The 22,788-nt window shown below is 37.8% G+C and overlaps 1 protein-coding gene across 1 annotated transcript; it reads left to right on the top strand.

The window, feature by feature from the left end:
* The first annotated feature begins 66 nt into the window (after nucleotides 1-66).
* Nucleotides 67-22,024, top strand: LOC114647891 (butyrophilin-like protein 2). Its single transcript, XM_051924380.1, has 6 exons — nucleotides 67-165; nucleotides 3,510-3,725; nucleotides 6,212-6,457; nucleotides 11,597-11,947; nucleotides 20,948-21,220; nucleotides 21,984-22,024. Exons 2-6 carry the CDS (start codon nucleotides 3,632-3,634, stop codon nucleotides 22,022-22,024), a joined length of 1,005 nt encoding a protein of 334 aa, XP_051780340.1. The 5' UTR covers nucleotides 67-165; nucleotides 3,510-3,631.
* Nucleotides 22,025-22,788: the final 764 nt, after the last annotated feature.

Consider the following 22,788-nt stretch of genomic DNA (forward strand, 5'->3'; position numbering starts at 1 on the left):
TTTGATTGGACACCAGATAAGAAGTAAGTCCCTCTGTAAACATAGGATATGCATCTTACTGTAGAGAAGCAAGCGGTTTTAACACAAAGATCTTTGATCAAAATCCATTATAGACAGACTGCGGTTGGACTGATTTCTGACAGGAAGAAGGGGCCCAGATAAACAGTGAGTATGTATTTTGTAATGCTGTGCAAAGAAATTTAACACACAGAATGTGCGCTGGTAATGGTGGGTCATTCTTAAGGCTATGAGCCTCTCCTCGTTTCATTATTTGAAATAAAATTACAAATTACCCAACAGACTCTGTTGGTTGAATCATGAACAAAAGTGACATTAATCTAATGAAAAAGGTTTGAAAACACAGATTATATAACTTACGATTTACTTGCAAAACTTTTTTCAAACTATACAGTGCATAATTATGGGTAGAATGAGGATACAGTAGTTAATGTGGCTTCCACACATTGACAAGTACTTGCATTGCAGTAGAGTGTTGTACCGTGTTAGCCATAGATTGATACAGGAGAAAGTAGGGTGAAATGACACCTTTTATTGGCTAACTAAATAAATTACAAATACAAGCTTTCTAGGCAACTAAGGCCACTTCATCAGGTTACACCTTGACTGATGAAAGTACTTGCATTGAAATCCTGGCTCTTTTACCTATTGTCCAGGTGTCCATCTGGGTTTTCTCCTAGGATCTGATTTTCCTCTCAGATCATAAAGATGTGTGGTATCTCCAAAGATGCTCAACATGGAAGAGTGAAACTCTGTGATTAGGGGGTCTGTTATAGGGGAATAATCACGTTCTGAAATAGAGGATGGATGTGTATGTGTGTTTTTTTAAACTGATTATATTCAATTTCATTTTAACTTTATTATCCATCCATTATCCAACCCGTTATATCCTAACTACAGGGTCACGGGGGTCTGCTGGAGCCAATCCCAGCCAACACAGGGCGCAAGGCAGGAAACAAACCTCGGGCAGGGCGCCAGCCCACCGCAGTAACTTTATTATGCCTATTAGATTTCTTGTTTCTGCACATTATTGCCCTTAGAATTAAAAAAATTTCACTTTTAAAATCAAAATATTTTTTAATTATTGGTTGTTCTTTATTTTAAAATGATGTTAACCCATATTTAATTCCTTCATTGTCAGTTGAAATAAGAATTCTGACAACAGGAAGAGAAAAACAGGTAGGGGACTGTGGTTTTGTGTTATGCTGACTTCTTTCTTTGATGTCTAACTAGCAATGAAGCCCGCGTTTTAAGATTTCTTAAAGGCTAAATAAGCTGTCTTAATTCTGTGTTATCGCTAAAAGCACAGGCCACCAGCAAAACAGATGTATATGTAAAATGTATTTTAGTGTAAAAAGCACATGGTACTTATATATTTACAGTATATATATGCAATCTTAATTCCAAAAAAGCTGGGATGCTGTGTAAAATGTAAATAAAAACAGAATGCAGGGATTTGCAAATTTCATTAACCCATATTTCAATCAAAATAGAATATAGAAAACGTATCAAATGTTTAAATCAGTGGTTCCCAACCTCGGTCCTGTGGCCCCCCTGTGACTGCAGGTTTTTGTTCCAACCAGCTTCACAATCAGTGACAGGATACCTGATAGCACTGATCTCCTTTCTGCACAGACATTTCCCCAGATTCTCAGAATCTTTTGATTATACATTATTACATACTGTAGATGATGAGATATTCAAAGTCTTCACAATTTTATATTTAGGAACATTACTCTGAAATTGTACCATATTTTGTAGATGCAGTTTTTTGCAGATTGGTGAAGCTCTGCCTATCTTTACTTCTGAGAAACTCTGCCTCTCTAAGATGCTCTTTTTATACCCAATCATGTTACTGACCTGTTGCTAATTCACCTAATTAGTTGCAAAATGGTCCTCCAGCTTTTTCTTTTTAGTATCACTTATTTTTCCCACCCTTTTGTTGCCCCTGTTCCAACTTTTTTGAGATGTCTTACTGCCATCAAATTCAAAATGAGCAAATATTTTTCATGAAATGGTAATGTGTCTCCATTTCAACATTTGATATGTTCTATTGTGAATAAAATATAGGTTTATAATATTTGCAAATCATTGCATTTTATTTTTATTTACATTTTACACAGCATCCCAACTTTTTTGGAATCACGGTTGTATATATTTTCATGTAGTTTTGTTTTACTTTGCCTGTTATAATCTGCAAAGTAAAGAGAGCTGAATGTCAAATAGATTTGGGGTGACATGCGCTTAGCCATTAAGCAATTAAGTGGATAGGACTGGCGTGCTTTATTGGGCTGAATGGCCAGTTCTCGCTTAAATTGTTCAAATGTTTGTTCTAATATGGAGCATTGGAATTTGCTTACAGCTATCTAATATTCAATGCTGGATTTGGTTTTAATTCCACAAAAAATTACGCACCGTTGACCATCATGTGTGTGTCTAGTTCATGTGCCAGGCACAACTGTCTGTGTTCTACAATGGTGCTGTTAGGGGGAATGATATCATATTCATCCAGTTGGGTGAGGTATTCCTGACGGTAGGTGGAGATGTAGAGATATTAGGGTGCTATGAAGCACTCAGTTTCTTTCACCTTTTTATCCTTTACATCGGGATACAGAAGAAACAGACTATGCTAGCATATTTGAGTGACACTATGCTGCATTTGCAATAATTTACAGTGCATTGGGCACACAAGTGAATGAGTACCTAATTAAAATAAATTGAATTAAGTGGAATGTTAGTCTAATCAGTCTTTAAATTGGCCTCCTATGCATAAGACTGAGCTTATGAGTGTGTCCAGGGATGGAGTGATGGCCTATCCGATGTTGCCAGGCATGGCAGTGCTCTTGCATTGTGCCTAATGCTACTGAGATAGACTCTGACCACTGATATTTTAATTTAGTATCAGACATAAGTTTACTGCCACCAAAATCCAACCCTCTAAAGTGATTTTTAATTTCACTTTTTAACTATCATCTATACAAATATAATTGGGGTTGAATGTCAGCAAACTGATTACACTTGTTGCTTCAAAGCTCCAGCCTCAACACATTCTTACTTGATCTGTGCTCTCCACCCATCTCAATGTTTTAAGGTTGGTTCACTGTGATAAATTATAGATACATACATGAGTGCGTCCTCCAACGGACTGACATCTGTTCCTTGATTTGTTCTTGTCTTTCACCAAATTTTTCCTGGAATGAGCAGGTGTGAAAACAGATGGCTGAATGGAAAAATTGAAAATTTAGGATTCTGGAAAGGCAGAGCTTGGGGATTTTTCTCACTGAGTGGTCCCTATTAAATAATTAAAATTTCACTCTTTTAACCAAAGAGCAAGTGAACCAAAACAAGAAACAGCAGGATATATGAATTCTGCTGTGTTTGACGACTCTTCTTTGCATATCTTCTGAATACAACAAAAGAATTTATAATGCTTTAATGTCAAAGTTATGGTTTCTTTTATGCTTAAATTATACTTGTTATTTCTTTTGCAGATCATACTTTAAGGATATACAGAATACACATCAGAACTACATCTTCATTTCTGACAGTGACTATTCTAAGCTTACAATATCCTCTAGAACCATCCAAGAATTCAGCACATTGTTTCTGCACTATGGCACCCGCAACGTTATCATATACCTTATATGTGGCTACCACACCGAAATTTCCAGTTATTGTGATATTTTCATTAAGTCTGGTTAAATTAGGTAAGACTTTGTGCTTTAGCTTGTCTTTTCCAGATCCCCTATAAATGAGATTAAAATGGACATTTTGTTCCTGGTCTGGGTAACTCATCCAGTCTATTCGTCACTTTTGATGTTTTTCACCCAGTTCTCAATTATTCATGAGTTTACAGCCCAATACTTTATATAAGCAATGGACATGCAATACTTCCTTCTTTCCTCCATGTGTTCCACAAGGTTTTCTCTCCATGACATGCAGTCATGTGCATTCAGTTAACCCTGAGCTCTTGTGAGTGAATGTGACAAAGTGTGTGAGCAAGCCTGGTGATAATCTGGCATCTGAGCCGGGCTGGTTCATGACACATGTCCAAAGCTGCTGGAGTGAGATTCCAGCTACCATGAACCTGAAATTGGATTAAGAATTTAAGTAAATGGATGGATTGATTGTAATGCTCTGAATGTCTACCATCTTCCTTTAATTTTCATATTCTAATGACATGATAGCTTGGTGATCTCTGTCTTTTGAGCATGTCTCTGCTCCTAATAATATACGTGAATCCTGTCATGATCTGATTTGTATTTTAAACTTTTTTCCAATTGTTCCTTGGCTTGTAAAAATCATCAAGGCATCATTTAGGAAGGGAATTCAGTAGCCAGAAAAGCCGGTTAGGCCATCCACTGGCCAGCCTACAAAAGAAACTTACCCCAAAATAGCCAGTCCCCAACTACTAACTGTAGGCTTCAGCCTACACAGGAGACACAAATTAGGAACAGTTTTATACACGTAAAAATACAAAGTAAGCCTCAAACTTAACAAAAATGCTATACAAGGGAGAGAAACCATAAAATTCAAGCCATATTCCTTGAGAGCTTTTTTAACAGGAATAAAAAAAATATAATAAAATACCTAAAATAGCAAAAAAGAATGTGCTTTAAAAGGCAATCCAAAACAAAAAGTCCCAAAACACAAATCACAAAGAAAATCCAACAAACAGGCAAGAAAATTCAGAAACCAAAAATAACAATACTCACTTTAAACTCAAATGCAATCTCAGTGCTCTACTGTGGGCTCTCAGTTTTGACCATATAGCAGTGAAGTCAGGGTGGGCCCGCTTCCTGTGGCTCAATCCCTAAAGTACAGGAAATATAAGCACATTTAAAAGTTAAAGTACATTTAAAGTTACAGTACATTGTTAACAAATCATAAAAAAACTAATAGAATTAACATAAAAAAACATGAAATTAATACAGTGGACCCTTGACTTACGAACTCAATTCGTTCGCGAGGGCTGGTTGTAACCCAAGTTGATTGTAAGTCAAGACTATTTTTCCCATAAGAAATAATGGAAATACCCATAATGCGTTCCGAACCTCCCACAGCAACACTCACTTAACCTTTTCATAATAAAAAAGGGTTGTATAATGTGCATAATTTACCAAAACACAAATAATGTTTCTAATGTACTAACCAAAAAGTTATAAAAAGTGCATAGCCTACCAGAAACAACAATTTCATACTGTACTCACCATTTAAGTTGACATCTTTGGGCTGCAGGAAGGGAGGAGGAGGAGAATGAAATGGAAGGTGGTTATTGTTTGGAAGGAGCCTCCTTATACAAATCTTTTCTTTGTAAAACTGTCGAGATGGTGGATTTCGACATGCTGTACATCTTAGCGAGATCGGTCACACGAACACCACTCTCATATTTCTGCACAATTTCCTTCTTCATTTCGATTGTGATCGCTTTCTTTACCTTCGTTACCTTCTCTTCCTTCCTTAGCAATTATCGAAATAAATTATATAAATCACTGCACTGACTGAAATTACGTCCACAAACACATGTATCTGGGCTCCGACTGACGCTTACGAATGCTCTCGGCTGTTTGTTTACAATCGTGCAAGCGGATACACGTGACCGCATTCAGGTCATAACGCAAGATGTTGGTCGTAAATCAAAACAAAAATTTTGGTGGTAAATCAAGTTGATCGCACGTCAGGCCGGTCGTATATCAAGGGTCGACTGTAATTTAAATATTACAAAAACAAAAATATAAAGGAAAATAAACACAAATCATGGAATAAACTCTGGCTGTAATATATATAATTTTATGATATGGGCCTCATGTTTTGCTTGGTCTGGTTACCAAGAGGCTGTTAGGATGGATAACAGTACAGTGTGACATGTAAATCCTTAGTGTAACTGTATTAAGGTCAGCATTGTGCACTTCCAGGATATCCAAGTTTGTGGATATTTTCGTCATAAAACTCATTTGTTATAATCTTTCTAGCTTTCTAGTTTTGACCCCTTTTTGCTCTCAACCACGGTTCCTGCTTCTTGGTCCTGACTTTGTTTAAAAGATGCAATTTTTAACTTTCTCTTACTGATCTCAGTTTGTTTTCTGAATCTAGTGTGAAGCATTTACTTTAGAATATAAGATAGGCTCATTGCAGCTATTGCTATTCAGCTACAAATATCCAATCAGCTTACTCTTATTTCTTTATTTAACAGTGTATGCTTTGGTGAAGCCCTCAGGCGTACCCATAGCCTTGTGTCACTGCAACTTCTCAGTTAACTTAATACAAGAGGAAGAGGCCAGACATCTCCCAGAGACTGTACTGCTTTATCCAGAGCAAAGCGTCCAGATGGAGCACTATTTTGAGGGACGATCCTACCTTATGGATGAGCCTATAGAGCACGTAAAGGATGTCAGTGATGGTTTGCCTAGGGAAAATCACTTTACCATAAATTTGACTGGTAAGCTGACCCTAACCTCTATGTTTACCTGAATGTTCTGGAATATATTTATTATATAGAATAGTTTTTTTTTTGTCTATTTTCATGTCTTGTCTGAATTTGGGTTGTGCAGAGTGTAAATTCACAATAGGAAAGGGTCGCATAGGGTTTACAGAGTGTCTTGTAATAGGTCACAATCACTCCAGTCCAAGGGGTGAAAGTGTGACAGTCAGCACCAATTCTGGGTCTCAAACATACAAAAAGAGCTAAATTGGGTTGAAAGAGAAAAAAGTTTAAGAACTACTGCTGTAGAATTTGCTAGCATTTTCCTTGAATGGTGCAAGATACGTATATCTTTTTATATCTTTATATTACTCTTTTGTACTAGAATTTATTTATATGCTTAAGACTTAGCTGAGTTTCCTTAGTGGGTACAATTACTGGAAGACAGTAGTAGCTGAAAAATCATAATAGGCTGGCTCTGGCAGCAAGAATGACTGAAAATAATGGCTTTATTAGAGAATTATCTAAACCTACTTTTTTATATGAGTGTTTGTCTACCCAAACTAGTTCCTAAAGAGTGCAAAGCATCATCACAGTGCTGAAAGCTAGGAGTAAATAAAGCAAGAAATTACCATGTAGAATCATAGCAACTAGACACACAAATAGTGGCACCCATTAAATCCATGAAACATAGAATGTCAGGCTCACTGCAAACAAAATGGCAACACCCATGAAAAACAAATATGCAAAATGGCAACAAAAGTACCTTCACAGAATGATGGAATTAAAGTGAAAATGGCAACTGTTATAATCTCTTTATTTCTGTGTAAATACATTTTTCTTCAGGTTTGTGAAGATGATTAGGGATTTTGTTCCACGGATAATTGAATTATATTCATTTCTGGTGTCTAGATTTAGCATTTCATTAAGTCATTTTTGTTTGGACTTGTTTTTGTGAGTACAGCACAATTTTGTTCTTCATAGGGGCGCTCACTGGGGCGTTGTTAGGAATTGCACCATTTATTAATTTTTGTGCATCTCATACCTGAGATAAAATTCACATTGACTTCTTTTTAGGGGTCTTAAGACACATGAAATTCAATTGTGTAACTTATTACTCAGCTACAGGTTTCTCCGGAAAGTTTATAATTATTTACTGTCATTTCTGTCATCATTTGTGGACAGTTACATGATCATTGTTGCAGCAATCATTCCAATGATGTAGCACCATTGGCACATACTGTATGGAGTTCATGGATTAATAGAGACTGATTTAAATACTGATTTTCCAAATCTTATTTTTGTGACTCCAGGCAATAAAACTTTTGACTTTAATTTTTGGTTAGCAATTTGGCTTTGTAGACTTTGTTTGGACTTATAATATCAACGCTTGAATGTTTTTGACCATGTCCTTTCTCCTGGTCATTGCTCATATTTTTTTTCACTCAGAGATTGCATAATCATTTGTAATTTATGTAACAGTATAAAAGTAGATATTAAAAATTGTGGATATTGTTAAAAACGTCTGCTTATTTATTTATTTATTTATTTATAGAGCACTTTTTAAGTGATGTGTACAAAGTGTTTTACAATGACAAACCAAGAAATAAAAATAAAATAAAATAAAAATTTCAGTATTTCATATTGGATCAACAAAAAATATATAAAATGTGCCATCCCTCATAGCTAAAAACAAACAGATAAAATATATTATAGAAAGATCTAAAAACAACCTAACAAGAAAGAAATTCCTGTCTAAAATAATATGTTTTTAATTGAATTTTAAATGCAATTACAGAATTAGTTGTTTTGAAATCAAGGGGGAGACTGCTCCAGAGTTTGGTGGCCATAACGGAGAAGGCTCTATCCCCTTTTGTTTTTGATCTAGTGTGTGGAATAACATGCAGTGGTGAGATCATCTAAGAGGTCTACCTGTATGGTAAATATTCAGCATGTTTTAACATATACTGGAGCCAGACCATTCAGAGCTGTATAGGTTAAAAATAGAATCTTAAACTGGATCCTATAACTAACTGGCAGCCACTGTAATGAAGTTAAAATACGGGTGAGCGAGAAAAGGACTTAGACCTGGGGCCTCTTGTATAAACGGTGCATATGCACAAAAATGTTGTGTAAGTCTGTTTCCACATCACGATGTATAACACCTAAACTTACCATAAAGCCATGCACATTTTCACGCTAGCTAAATGCTTGTCATACACAAGTTCTCCACTCGGTTTTGCAAACTGGCGGCACCCAGCGTCAAAGCATTGCTTTTGTTCCAGCGTGGTTTCCCTTTCTTTTTTAGATCCACATCCATGACGTGGCTTTATCAAATACACTGAAATTAATCGCATATTGTTTATTAGTTTAAGGCATCTGATTGTAATTAACTTGTAACAATATAATGGTACATGGAATGGACAAACTATTCTAAATACCATAGCTGCTTTAGCGTTGTTACTCTCAAGCACTTATCCCACTTTATCTGAATGTAGAATCACAGCTCTACAGCAGCTGATCGGAAAGAGAATTATCAGAATACAGCATCTAGCACACACTGCCTCAGCCATGCGCACTGTCTATTTGAACACTCTTCCATACGGCAAACGCTTCAGAGCTTTTCCTGTACAGACCTCGCAGTTCAGAAACAGTTTCATCCCAAGAACTATAAACGTACTCAATCAGTCCATCAAGTGTTCCTTGTAGAACTGTTTGTACTTATAAGTACAATCACCTCACTGTAAACTTGCACTACAGTTATAATATTGCACAAACTGAGCCACTTTATAAAGTGCATATTTACATATAATGACGATACCATTTTTAAGATGAAATGCAGCAAAATATGTTTATTACATTATACCGATAAAATGTTAACATCATTTAAATAATCTATATTTTTAATAATTAAACATGTGAGGACATGGTGTCACAGCACTAGCAACAAGCTGGCGCCCCATTCAGGGATTGTTCCTGCTTTGCTCTGTAGTCTTGCTGGGACTGGCGCGACACTGGTTGGCTATATGGATAGAATAATTAAACATGTACTACAAAGATATTTCAATGTTCCATAAAAGTTTTGAAGAATCAGCGTTCTAAGCTTACAGATGGCTTGACATCTATTACAGAACTGATTGTGTGGCAATTGGGTACTTGGAGAAAGAAAAGGAAGGACAGGAATTGGGGGTTAACACGTTTGAAAGAGACAGCAATGCTGAAATAAATTATTTCATCGAAGGTCGCACACGGCGCAGCAAGCATCTTGCCGGAGGCAAGAACAATCTCCGGACGGGGCACCAGCTCATCACTATCACTGCACCACTGTGTTCCCATGTTTAATAACATGCTTTAATTCTTATCATCATGAAAATGATATCAAGTATACATCTCAGTATTTAAATTATTCAGAGAGCTGTAATACCATGAATGTAATGGATTCTGTGTCCAGTCAGAGAAAGAGAAAGCCCATTTAAGATTTATACACATAGAGCTCATAGAAGAACACATACAAAACAAAGCATTTAACGTGCAACTTTAGTTACGATCGTATTTGAGAAACTAGTAAATTAAATGATTTAAAATGAAGTTTATGATGTTCTACTTTAATGACATAATAAACTACGTGATTAAAGTGGAAATTTCAAGATTAAAGTTCTGTGCTTTTTTCCCACTGTGTGCCTGTTTTTTGTACTTTTCTCTATACCCTAATAAGCTTTCATATGACACTGAAATGATGGGCTACAATTCACCTTTTCATGGCAACTTTGATATCTGATAACTTCTTTTCTATTTCGGACATTGTGCGACTTTGTGAACTTGATTTTTCGAGTTTCTCCGACACTCTATGTCACTCGATCAGCTTCCTTTTGTTGTTTATACCACTGTTTAAACCAACAAATAGTAAGTTTTTCCTTCCCTCCACTTGGTATTCACTGAAATTCTTAAATTTTTCCCTGTGCTTTTGCCATTTTTTTTCACAAAATGCTGAGTTTAAGGGCTATTTATATTGACTTGCATTTTCAAAGAGGCGTAATTCTAGGAGAAGTTAGGGCAGGACAGCAGGCGCGTGCATGTGCGTTACTTTTCACGCTGACCGGGATTTATGTAGCAGAAGAACGTGGAAGTTGACGTACGCACAGATTAATGCATCTGGATTTTTTTGTGCGTACGCACATTTCCGCTTTTGCCCATATGCCATGTTTTAGGGTAACTCTACGCACAGTGTTATGCATGAGGCCCCTGGTGAGGAGTACTGCAGAAATATTTTGCACCAGTTGCAGCCTAGTCAGACTGGTTTTCCTAAGAGTTGAGAGCAATGATTTATAGTAACTAGCTGTGAAGTAAAAAAAGTGTGAATTTATTTCTCTGTGTCCCCAAAGCCCAGTATGGGTCCAACTTTAGCAATAATCCTTAAATAATAAAAGCAATACTGAACCAGTTTCTGGACATGAAACTGAAAAGTTTAACCTAGGCTTGAAAATAACTTACTTAATTATTTAGAAAACCTGGCTTTGGAGCCTTTGCTTTCATTCGACTTTGATTCCTGATTAGAGTGTTGGCTTTGTTGGTGCAGAATTATGACCACCAAGTTTAGACCTTTTCCTACCTATTCGATTAGATTTTCATGGCTTGTTGTCTACTCTCATTGAGGCAGATCACCTACAAGTCATTAAAAGCAATTATTAATGTGTTATATTAACAGTCACCTTGAAGCTGAAGTAGCTGAATCTTCTTCAGTCGTATCTTAAAGTGGCCTGGTGTCCTCTTCAAGACCCTGACTGCGCAGGTCATTTTGCATTTTCATCCTCTTTTATGCTGACACATGCATTATGTCATTCAGCTTGGTATTCCTTGTTTTGTTCATTATTTTCTTTGAGTGAGGATTTCATTTTTTAATCTGAAAAACATTTTCTAAGTTACATTTTTTTTATTAGATTATACCGTATGTTAGGACCGCAAGAATGAAATCCTATAATAAATATTGAGTCTCATTGATGCATTGGTCATTAACTGGTTTCTTTAATTTTTATGTAATTTTGTAAAAAGGTGTTTATGCTGAACTCATTTCCCTTATCTTTATAACCCAAGGTAGCTTTATTGGCTTTGCTTGTTTTATTCATTATTTTAACCACTTTTTCTGTATTTGACTTTCAGACGTCCATGTTACAGTCAATCACACGGTAGTTGCTGAGCTTTTCCAGGATGTGGTTCTTCCCTGTGCTTTCACGGGCAGTGTTGATCTACTGACTGCTGTGATCTACTGGATAAGAATAGACTCATTAAAAAACATCACTATTTTGGCCTTTGAGAATGGCACCAGGCAACATGGAAAAGAAGACTCGGCCTATCAGAGCCGAACCAAACCGATGTTTGACATCACTGTAGGAGATGCCTCCTTATTTCTAAATAATGTTACGCTGGCAGACAGAGGAAGCTACATGTGCCAGGTTGGGGATGTCAGGAAAATTAACTATAGTGAAGGATGTATAAACTTGACAGTGACTGGTAAGTGTGAGCATAATGATATCATTTGTGATGCACCACGGCTGAAAATATGCCATTCATTTGTCTTTATCATCTCAGATATCTGTCAGTTATGCAGACCATAACTAGCAAGTTATCATTATTACTATTATTATTATTGCTATAGTTCAATTCAAAGTTAAAAATATGTCACTTTACATAGAAGAGAAATGCAGCAACTCAAAAAACAACTTAAACATACAGTAACTAAAACTGGTTTCTAAAAAATTCACCAAAGGTATCGGGAAGGACACCAAAGAGCAAATAACAATCATACATAAGGCTAACAGTAAATAGACAAACAAACATTGGTTAGATGTAGAACAACTAATCATGCTAGTGTGGTAAGGAAGGATTTGCTAGATAGTCTCGCTGAAGACAGACGTATAATATATACATCTGGAGACAACCATGAGTGAATTTTGAGGAAAACTGTGTGGGAACAATTAGACGGATCACTGAGTGTCACATTTCTAAACCAATCCATCATCTCTGGAAGGCGGGACTCAAAGTTTTGAAGTGCAAAGATCAGAGGTACTTGTCCAATAGACAGCAAGCTCCTGAATACGATGAACCTTCTACAGATGAAAAGTCTCCTAAAAAAACTATTAAACATATAAATGTGTGCATGTGTTAAAAATTAACTTAACCTGTTGCAAGCTAAAAATCTTTCTGTACACTCAGAATTTACAGTGGCATTCAAAGACATCAATGGACGAGCAGTTAATATAAAAGATATGTCATCATAGACACTGTGTGCTCTCCGTCCAACATTTCAGCAATAGTCTAGTAGTCAGTGTGAGGCTGAAAGAATTGGCAGCTACATTCATTAAAATATGAATTGCAACATAAGCATTAGAAGTAAGTGACATGTCTCACACTATCAAAAGTACTGCCATTAAAAGTGTTGATACGAAGAGACACAGGAGATGCAGATTTCAGTTCTCAAAACACCCTATTTAACAAATCTGCCTAACAACATCGATAGAACAATGTATGAGGTTGCATTGAATCTATCTTCTGACTGCATGTCTAAACAAATAAGTAAAGGAATTTAACATTACTGTCTAATCAGAAATGCAAACATGCCATGCTAGAATGTCGCATTTTAACATGTAGTATATCCATAGACCACATGCTCATCTAAATTCTATTGCTATTATTGTTATGCCATACAGTGATGCAATAGTCAAAATGACAGAAATATATCGTAGCAGGCAGAAGTACTTCTCAAATGCATGGAGCCAAGTAGCTGTGGTGGTCTTTGTGTGTGTGTTTCTGTCTATCTCCTCTGTAGCAGTACTTATTACAACATACAAATTCATTATTAAGCTTCAATTACCTTGTGCTTTTTATTTTCTCTCAGCGTCAAGTCTTTTGTTCAGTTTCTTTTGCCCTGTCCCTGACACCTCGATGGTTTAAAATGCACAGACTGGAGAAACTGAGGCGGGTTTTTAGGAAGAAGCCCTGTTCATGTAGCCTTTGCAGCAGCAGATTTTGTGGATTTCCACTACAAACTTTTTAATGTGTTGTCCCCAGATGTGTATTCTCATTTGACTAGATACATAGTAGTAGGTTCTGTAAGTCATGGTGCTTCACCACAACAATAGGCTTGGGAACTAATGCAGAAGAGAGACTGTTGCAGTCAAGGAGGAAGCATGTAGTGCTCTCCCAGAATGCTATAGGGCAGAGTATACAGAAGCTTTGAGCCGTGCCTAGCTCTCCAAAAAGGCAGAGAACAAGGTCACGTGGAAGTGACAAGAAGTCACAGGCAACAGAACAAAGGCCAAAGCTAGGAAATCAGACATCAGTTCACCATTGAAGCACAATTAAGCTCATAGGAGACAACACATCAGTTCTAACTTTAAGCAGAGCAAAAGCAGCATGCAGATTGCGTTGAAGAGCCATCTCTGTAAGAGTAAGTAGGTATAGGAACATCAGGGGCCTCCACAAGGTTATCCAGCCTGGTCTCTTTCTACCTTAAGAACAGACAACCTTTACCCCAACATTGACAGTTGGCAGTGAGCTAGAACCTATGGATGAGGCCCCTGGTCTGATGTATAAGTGCATTTATTTAAGCCCATCAACTGCCTCCCATGCCCACGTGTGTGAAAACAGACTTTTGACTTGTATGTTAATGCCCAGAGTGGCCTTAACATAATACATAACTCCAAGGAAACAGGCTGTCTCTCCTAGGTTGGTCTTTATTCAACTAAACTAATACAGAATTTATCTGAGATTTACTCTACCAGCCATGATGAAGTGAAAAGCTTAAAACCGAGAATTGTAATTACTAATTTAAAGACAGTATTGTTGCCTCGTTCAAGAAATGTAACCACAAGCACTGACAACTTCAATTGTATAGTTAATGTCTCAGTTTTATTTTATCCTTACCTTTTAATTTATTTTTTTATTTTTATTTATATTTTATTTTATTAAAATTAAAAAAACATTCAACACATGCAAGTCAAGTTTAACACAACTGGTTTGAAAAGTGTAAATAAATAAAAATAGAGAGATAGAATAGAAAAAGAGGAGAGAGAATCCACTTCCTCAATTAAAATGCTTATTCTAAAATGTTATTTATCAGATCCTGCTGGGTTTTGAAAAAGTTTTGTACAGATCCTCTAAGTGAGAATTTGATTTTTTCCAATTTTAGATTATATATAACATCAGTTACCCTCACACTTAAAAGAGGTGCGTTAGACTTATCTTGCTCAACTGGAAGAATCCTATGTGCCAATAGTTAAGTAAAGACAATTACAGTTTGTTTGTCCTTCTCCATTTTAAGCCCATCTGGAAGTCCACCAAATACAGCTGTTAATTGTGACACCCAGGCTGTGTGATAGGCATTTAAAGATTTTGGTCCAGAATGATGTTAATTTGATGCACACCCAGAACAGGTGGCCCAGTGAGGATGGAACTTGATTGCAACGTTTGAAGGTTGTATCTTGCCTTAGAAACATTTTGGAGAATTTTAAACGAGAGAGATGCGCTCAATATATAGTATTAAGTTGAATAATTGTATGCTTTGCGGAGCTCAAGTGAATTCTGTGCATTGCTACCATCTACTCCTTTTCTGAGATGTTGAGTGAGAGTTCCTTTTCCCACTGTACTCTGGGATCTTTGAAAGGGAGGGACTTTAAAATGTTTTTATATATTAAAGAAATGCTGTTTGAGTCCTCAAGACTGATTAATATTTCTTCCAGTATAGAGGTAGGTGGGAGGTGAGAGAAATTGGGCAGGTTTTTTTAACAAAATTTCTAATTTGAAGATAGTGAAACAAATGTGTTGCTAGAAAGTTAAATGTGGAGTGTAATTGTTCGTAGAATGTGAAGACATCTATGTACAGATCTCTAAGTGATTTATTCCCGGATGTTTTCCAGACATTAAAAACTGCATGTGTTTGAGATGGTGGAAAAAGGTTGTTCTCGTGCACAGGTGCCACAGATAATAGCTTCTCTATCTTAAAATACTTCCTACATTGGTTCCATATTTTAAATAAGTGATACACAATTGGGTTGTTAGTATATTGGTGATGACTTTCTTATTGGGGTACAAAGCAAGGAATATATTGAAGTACTGCAGACCAAACCTGTGTCTGCTCACCTATTAGATAGATAGATAGATAGATAGATAGATAGATAGATAGATAGATAGATAGATAGATAGATAGATAGATAGATAGATAGATAGATAGATACTTTATTAATCCCAGGGGGAAATTCACATACTCCAGCAGCAAAAAATATTAAATTAAAGAGTAATAAAAAAATGCAGGTAAAAAAAAAACAGACAATAACTTGAATAATGTTCAACGTTTACCCCCTCTGATGGAATTGAAGAGTCGCATAGTTTGGGGGAGGAATGATCTTCTCAGTCTGTCAGTGGAGCAGACAGTGACAGCAGTCTGTCGCTGAAACTGCTCCTCTGTCTGGAGATGACACTGTTTAATGGATGTAGTGGATTCTCCATAATTGATAGGAGCCTGCTGAGTGCCCGTTGCTCTGCTACGGATGTCAAACCGTCCAGCTCTATGCCAACAATAGATCCTGCCTTCTTCACCCGTTTGTCCAGGCATGAGGCATCCTTCTTCTTAATGCTGCCTCCCCAGCACACCACTGCGTAGAAGAGGGCACTCGCCACAACCATCTGATAGAACATCTGCAGCATCTTACTGCAGATGTTGAAGGATGCCAGTCTTCTAAGGAAGTACACGTGGCTCTGTCCTTTCTTGCACAGAGAATCAGTATTGGCAGTCCAGTCCAATTTATCGTCCAGCTGCACTCCCAGGTATTTATAGGTCTGCACCCTCTGCACACAGTCACCTCTGATGATCACGGGGTCCATGAGGGGCCTGGGTCTCCTAAAATCCACCACCAGTTCCTTGGTTTTGCTGGTGTTCAGGTGTAGGTGGTTTAAGTCGCACCATTTAACAAAGTCCTTGATGAGGTTTCTATACTCCTCCTCCTGCCCACTCCTGATGTAGCCCACGATAGCAGTGTCGTCAGCAAACTTTTGCACATGGCAGGACTCCGAGTTATATTGGAAGTCTGATGTATATAGGCTGAACAGGACCGGAGAAAGTACAGTCCCCTGCGGCGCTCCTGTGTTGCTGACCACAATGTCAGATCTGCAATTCCTGAGACGCACATACTGAGGTCTGTTTGTAAGATAGTCCACGATCCATGCCACCAGGTATGAATCTACTCCCATCTCTGTCATCTTGTCCCTAAGGAGCAGAGGTTGGATGGTGTTGAAGGCGCTAGAGAAGTCTAGAAAAATAATTCTTACAGCGCCATTGCCTCTGTCCAAGTGGGAGAGGGATCGATGTAGCATATAGATGATGACATCTTCCGCTCCCACCTTCTCCTGGTATGCGAACTGCAGAGGGTCGAGGGTGTGTTGGACCTGTGGCCTCAGGTGGTGAAGCAGCAGCCGCTCCATGGTCTTCATTACATGTGATGTTAGAGCGACAGGCCGGAAGTCATTCAGCTCACCAGGACGTGATACCTTTGGGACTGGGGTGATGCAAGATGTTTTCCAAAGCTTCGGGACTTTCCCCTGTTCCAGGCTCAGGTTGAAGATGCGCTGTAGAGGACCCCCCAGCTCTGATGCGCAGACCTTCAGCAGTCGTGGCGATACTCCATCTGGACCTGCTGCTTTGCTGGCACGAAGTTTCCTCAGCTCTCTGCTCACTTGAGCTGCTGTAATTGTGGGTGGGGATGTCTCTCCTATGTTGGTATCAGCAGAAGGATGTGTAGAGAGTGCAGTACTCCGAGGTGAGAGTGGGTTAGGGTGGTCAAACCTGTTAAAGAAGATGTTCATTTGGTTTGCTCTCTTCACGTCTCTCTCGATGGTGGTACCCCGCTTTGAGCTGCAGCCAGTGATGATCTTCATCCCATCCCACACTTCCTTCATGCTGTTGTTCTGCAACTTCTGATCCAGCTTTCTCCTGTACTGCTCTTTCGCCGCCTTGAGCTGGACTCGGAGTTCCTTCTGCACGCGCTTGAGCTCATGCTGATCACCTTCTTTAAAGGCCCTTTTCTTTTGGTTCAAAGGGCCCTTGATGTCACTTGTAATCCATGGCTTGTTGTTAGCATAGCAGCGTACAGTTCTTACTGGAACTACAATGTCCATACAGAAGTTGATGTAGTCAGTAGTGCAGTCAACAACCTCCTCAATGTTCTCACTATGTGATCCCTGCAGGATATCCCAGTCTGTAGTTCCAAAACATTGTCTCAGAGTATTCTCAGCCTCCGGGGTCCACTTCCTGAATGATCGTGTGGTTACAGGTAGGACTCTCACTTTTGACATTGTGTCAATGTCCAGGTTTTTATAGCTTATACATTAAGCAAAACAAACAAAATTAAAGTTAGGTAGAGCCAGGCCACCTTCTTCCTTAGGACTTTGTAGGGAGTCGCCCTTTGGATATGTGGATTTTTTTTTTTTTATTTTATTGATTTTTATTGTAATCATTCCATACAAATAGATACATTTTTACAAAAAAATGGGATTGAAAACAAATGAGGTCATGGTTGAATCAAATATTTTTTTAAATGATTTATTAATGTTTATTGGAATGTTTTGAAATAAAAAAGAAGCTTAGGAAGGATACTCATCTTGAGAATGTTAATTCTTCCAGCAAAAGTGAGATGAAGGGTAGACAATTTATGCAAGTCTTGCTTAATTTTTTTCCTGCAGACAGCAAAATTTTTTTGATAAAGAGCTTTATGTTCACTTGTGATGTTTACCCCTAGGTATATAAACTGATCTGCGATGATAAAAGGAAAGGTGTCCAATCTAATTTTGTGTGTTTGAGAATTCACTGGAAAGAACACACTTTTGTTCAAAATAATTCTGAGCCCAGAAATCTTCTGAAATTCTGTAAGTGCTGTTAGGACTGCAGGCACAGTTTTTAGTGGATCAGATGTATACAGTACCATATCATCTGCATATAGAGAAATTTTCAGTCCAAGTCCTTCTCTGATAACCCATCTTTATCTCATAAGCATTTCAACAGTGAGCAGCCAGTGGCTCAATGGCAATTGCAAACAGTAGTGGTGACAAGGGACATATTTGTCTAGTACCCCATTCTAGTTTGAAGTAGATTGAATTAATGTTGTTAAAACAAGCTGAAGTTTCTGGATTGGTATGCAGTACAGTAATCCCTCCTCCATCGCGGGGGTTGCGTTCCAGAGCCACCCGCGAAATAAGAAAATCCACGAAGTAGAAACCATATGTTTATATGGTTATTTTTATATTGTCATGCTCGGGTCACAGATTTGCGCAGAAACACAGGAGGTTGTAGAGAGACAGGAACGTTATTCAAACACTGCAAACAAACATTTGTCTCTTTTTCAAAAGTTTAAACTGTGCTCCATGACAAGACAGAGATGACAGTTCAGTCTCACAATTAAAAGAATGCAAACATATCTCCCGCTTCAAAGGAGCAAACAAATCAATAGGGCTGTTTGGCTTTTAAGTATGCGAAGCACCGCGGCACAAAGCTGTTGAAGGCGGCAGCTCACACCCCCTCCGTCAGGAGCAGAGAGAGAGAGAGAGAGAGAGAGAGACAGATAAAAAAATCAATACATGCCCTTCGTGCTTTTAAGTATGCGAATCACCGTGCAGCATGTCACTTCACGAAGCAGCTGCACAGAAGGTAGCCAACGTGAAGATAATCTTTCAGCATTTTTAGACGAGCGTCCGTATCGTCTAGGTGTACGAACAGCCCCCCTGCTCAATCCCCCTACGTCAGGATCAGAAAAAGTCAGCGCAAGAGAGACAGAGAGAGAGAGAAAAGTAAGCTGGGTAGCTTCTCAGCCATCTGCCAATAGCGTCCCTTGTATGAAATCAACTGGGCAAACCAACTGAGGAAGCATGTACCAGAAATTAAAAGACCCATTGTCCGCAGAAATCCGCGAACCAGCAAAAAATCCGCGATATATATTTAAATATGCTTACATATAAAATCCGCGATAGAGTGAAGCCGCAAAAGGCGAAGCGCGATATAGCGAGGGATCACTGTAGTTTGATCCATGCATAGATGTTCGGGCCAAACCCAAATTTCTCTAATGTAGTGAAAAGGTATTTCCATTCAACCATGTCAAATGCTTTTTCTGCATCCAACGACAATAACATCTCTGGGGTGTTTGACTTTGCAGGTGAACATATTACATTAAACAGGTGTTGAAGATTGGAAGCTAAGTGTCGGCCTTTAATAAATCCAGTTTGGATTTGTGATATTATCGAAAAAAGCACTTTCTCAATCCTTCTAGCTGGGACTTTAGAAAGTAACTTTACATTGCTATTCAAAAATGAGATTGGTCTGTATGATGCACATTGTAATAAGTCCTTATTTTGCTTAAGAAAGATGGTAATTAGAGCTTAATGAAAAATTTGAGGTAGAATTTTATTGTCTCTAGCTTCTGTAAATGTTGCTAATTAAAGGGGAGCTAGCTTAACTGAAAATTTTTTTTATGAAATTCGGCAGGGTAGCCATCAGGGCCTGCTGCTTTCCCACTCTGTAGTGAGTTTCTATCATCTAGTAATTCTGATAGTGCAAAAGGTTTATCCAGTTTCTTTGCACTCAGAGTATCTAGTTGTGGTAACTGTAATGCATCCAGAAATACATTAGGTTGTGTCTTCTCTTCTTTAAACTCAGTAGAATATAAGGACTTATAGTAGTCTCTAAATGTGTGCATTATTTTTTTATGATCAATGATTTTGTCTCTGTTTGTATTGGTGATTGCTGGGATTGCATTGTGAGCTTCCTGCTTGTGGATTTATTGAACTAAAATCGTATTAGTTTTCTCTCTGTATTCATAGTAATGATGTCTTAATTTAAAAATGAGTTGTTCTGTTTCTTTAGTTGTCAAGAGGTTGAGTTCTGAATGCACAGCCTGTCTTTTCCTATGAAATGCTTCATTTGGGCACCTGGTATGTTCTTGATCTTTTCTGGAAACTTCACTGATTAGCTCTGATACCTTCTTGGTTTCCAATTTATTTTTGTGGGTTAGATATGAGATAATCTGGCCTCTTAAGAAAGCCTTCAGAGTTTCCCAGAGTGTTCCCGCAGAAACCTCCAAGGATGTATTTGTGTCTAAAAAAATCGATTTGTTTGGATATAAATTCTGTACAGTTCTCATCTGCTAATAATAGTGGGTTAAGACGCCATCGGCGTGATAAGTATGTGGGGCATAATGATTTTAACTCCATGATCAGAGGAGCATGGTCGGAAATAACAAAAGCGTTGTACTTACAAGATTTAATCGTAGGCAATAAATTATGATCTATTAAAAATAATCAATTCTTGTGTAGCAGTGATGCACTGGTGAGCAGAAGGAATGTGCTCTTGAGTTTGGGTTTAAAAATCTCCAGGGTTCTGATAAGTTGTGATCTATTACAAACTGTGTAATTTTGTTTGCAGTGTTTATTTTTATTTCAATTGTTTTATCCTTTATTTTTTTTTTTTGCCAGCATCTTCAAAGAGCTTATATGTTGAGAGTGGTTGGAATGACTACTTGACCATCATTTCCCATTCTTGGTTCCCCGCACCAGTAGTTGAGTGGGTAGGCAACAAAGGAGAAGATGTTACCAACAAGTCAGTTACTGATGTTTTACCTGAGAAGGATGGGCTCCTTTCAATTGTTTCACGGTATCATGTTGGTAATGTTTTTGAAATGGATTTCAAAATAAATTTTCATAACCCTGTCAGTGGAACAACAATATCAGTGCACTACAATCACTCTGGTAATTACGGTTCAGTTTTTTTTTAATTGTGTGGAAATTTTTCTTAATTGTAAGATGGCTGCATGCTTCGTGACACAGATCAAAATCAATATAAACTCTATCTATCATTTTTATCCTTTTTCTAACCTTAATATACTAAATTAATAACTAAACAGTACATTGTATAGTGAGCTAGTGAGATTCTGCTATAATGGCTACTTAATTCTGTTTCTTTGTTATTATATATTCATCAGTATACTAGATTATACCATATTTTAGTTTTTTTTTTGTATTTTTGTGATTCCCATTTAATGTGTGTTTTAACAGATGTAACTGATAGAAAATCAATGAAGCCGTGTTTTTGCCACCCTCTGGTGGTAATTGAGTAGTATTGCAAGAGCATCTGTTCAGCTCAAGCTCTTCTGATTACATCTTGCCTGAAGAAGGGGCCTGAGTTGCCTCAAAAGCTTGCATATTGCAAACTTTTTAGTTAGCCAATAAAAGGTGTCATTTAGCTTGTCTTCTCACCACTGGTCAAAATAACAAATCCTGCTGGTCAGTTGTCCTTTCTGACTGGAAGGAATCAGGAGGGAAATGGAGACTTTGTCATCATGTAAAACAAACTACTTGATCCAAATCAACTGGGCTTCAAGAGGGGTCATTTCAGTGAGACAGCTATACTCACTGTTGTTGACATGTCATGGTTGACTAAAGCTACCAGCATGTAATCTGTCCTCATCCTTGTAGAACTCTCCTTGCATGTCATCTGTCCTTATCCTTTTAGATCTCTCCTCTGACAGGGACTGCCCTCAGGTGCACACTTAAAAACATTGGTTCTTTATTGGCACTATATGGTTCTTCACTGGGTCTAGTTGTTCCTCATAGAACTATTGTTTGACAAAGAACCATTTCTTTCTGGGAAAGGTTCTTTGCCTATGAAGTTGGTTCTTTATGCTTTAAAAAAGTCCTGATCCGTAAAAATAGAAAAATATTTTTTTTAATATATGGTAGGCTACCTACCAGGATACTAACATATTAAAAAATTGCTGTACATGTGCAGAAAGAGCCCTTTTGAAATGATCAGTCATTGGTATTTCAGTATTTCTGTTAACATCTATTCATGGTCATTTACTGTGTGAAGACTATTATGAATCTAAATAAATAAAAGGTCTTTCTGGAACTTTCATGCAGATGAGTCTTTAGGGAACAAAAATGGTTCCCCTATGGCATCACTCAGAAGTACCTCTCTGGTACCTTTTCTTAGGCTCTCTATTGTGTGTTCTGGTGAGAGAGATGTCAAAAGTGTATCAGATAAACACAGAACTTCCCCATAGATCCGTGCTGGGCCCTCTCTTCTTCTCTCTAGACACCTCCTCAATAAGCCCAATCATCATGTCCCAGGTTTCTCTTATCAGTGCTATGCTGATGATACACAGCGATATCTGTCATTCCCTCTGGTAGACCACACGGTATCGGCTAGAATCTCTGCATGTCTCACTGATATTGCAACCTGAATGAAGGAACTCTATCTTCTGCTCATCCTGGCAAAGATTGACCTTCTTGTTATCCCAGCTTGTTCATCTATTAAC

The sequence above is a fragment of the Erpetoichthys calabaricus genome, chromosome 3 (assembly GCF_900747795.2).
Source record: "Erpetoichthys calabaricus chromosome 3, fErpCal1.3, whole genome shotgun sequence".
Taxonomy (NCBI): domain Eukaryota; kingdom Metazoa; phylum Chordata; class Cladistia; order Polypteriformes; family Polypteridae; genus Erpetoichthys; species Erpetoichthys calabaricus.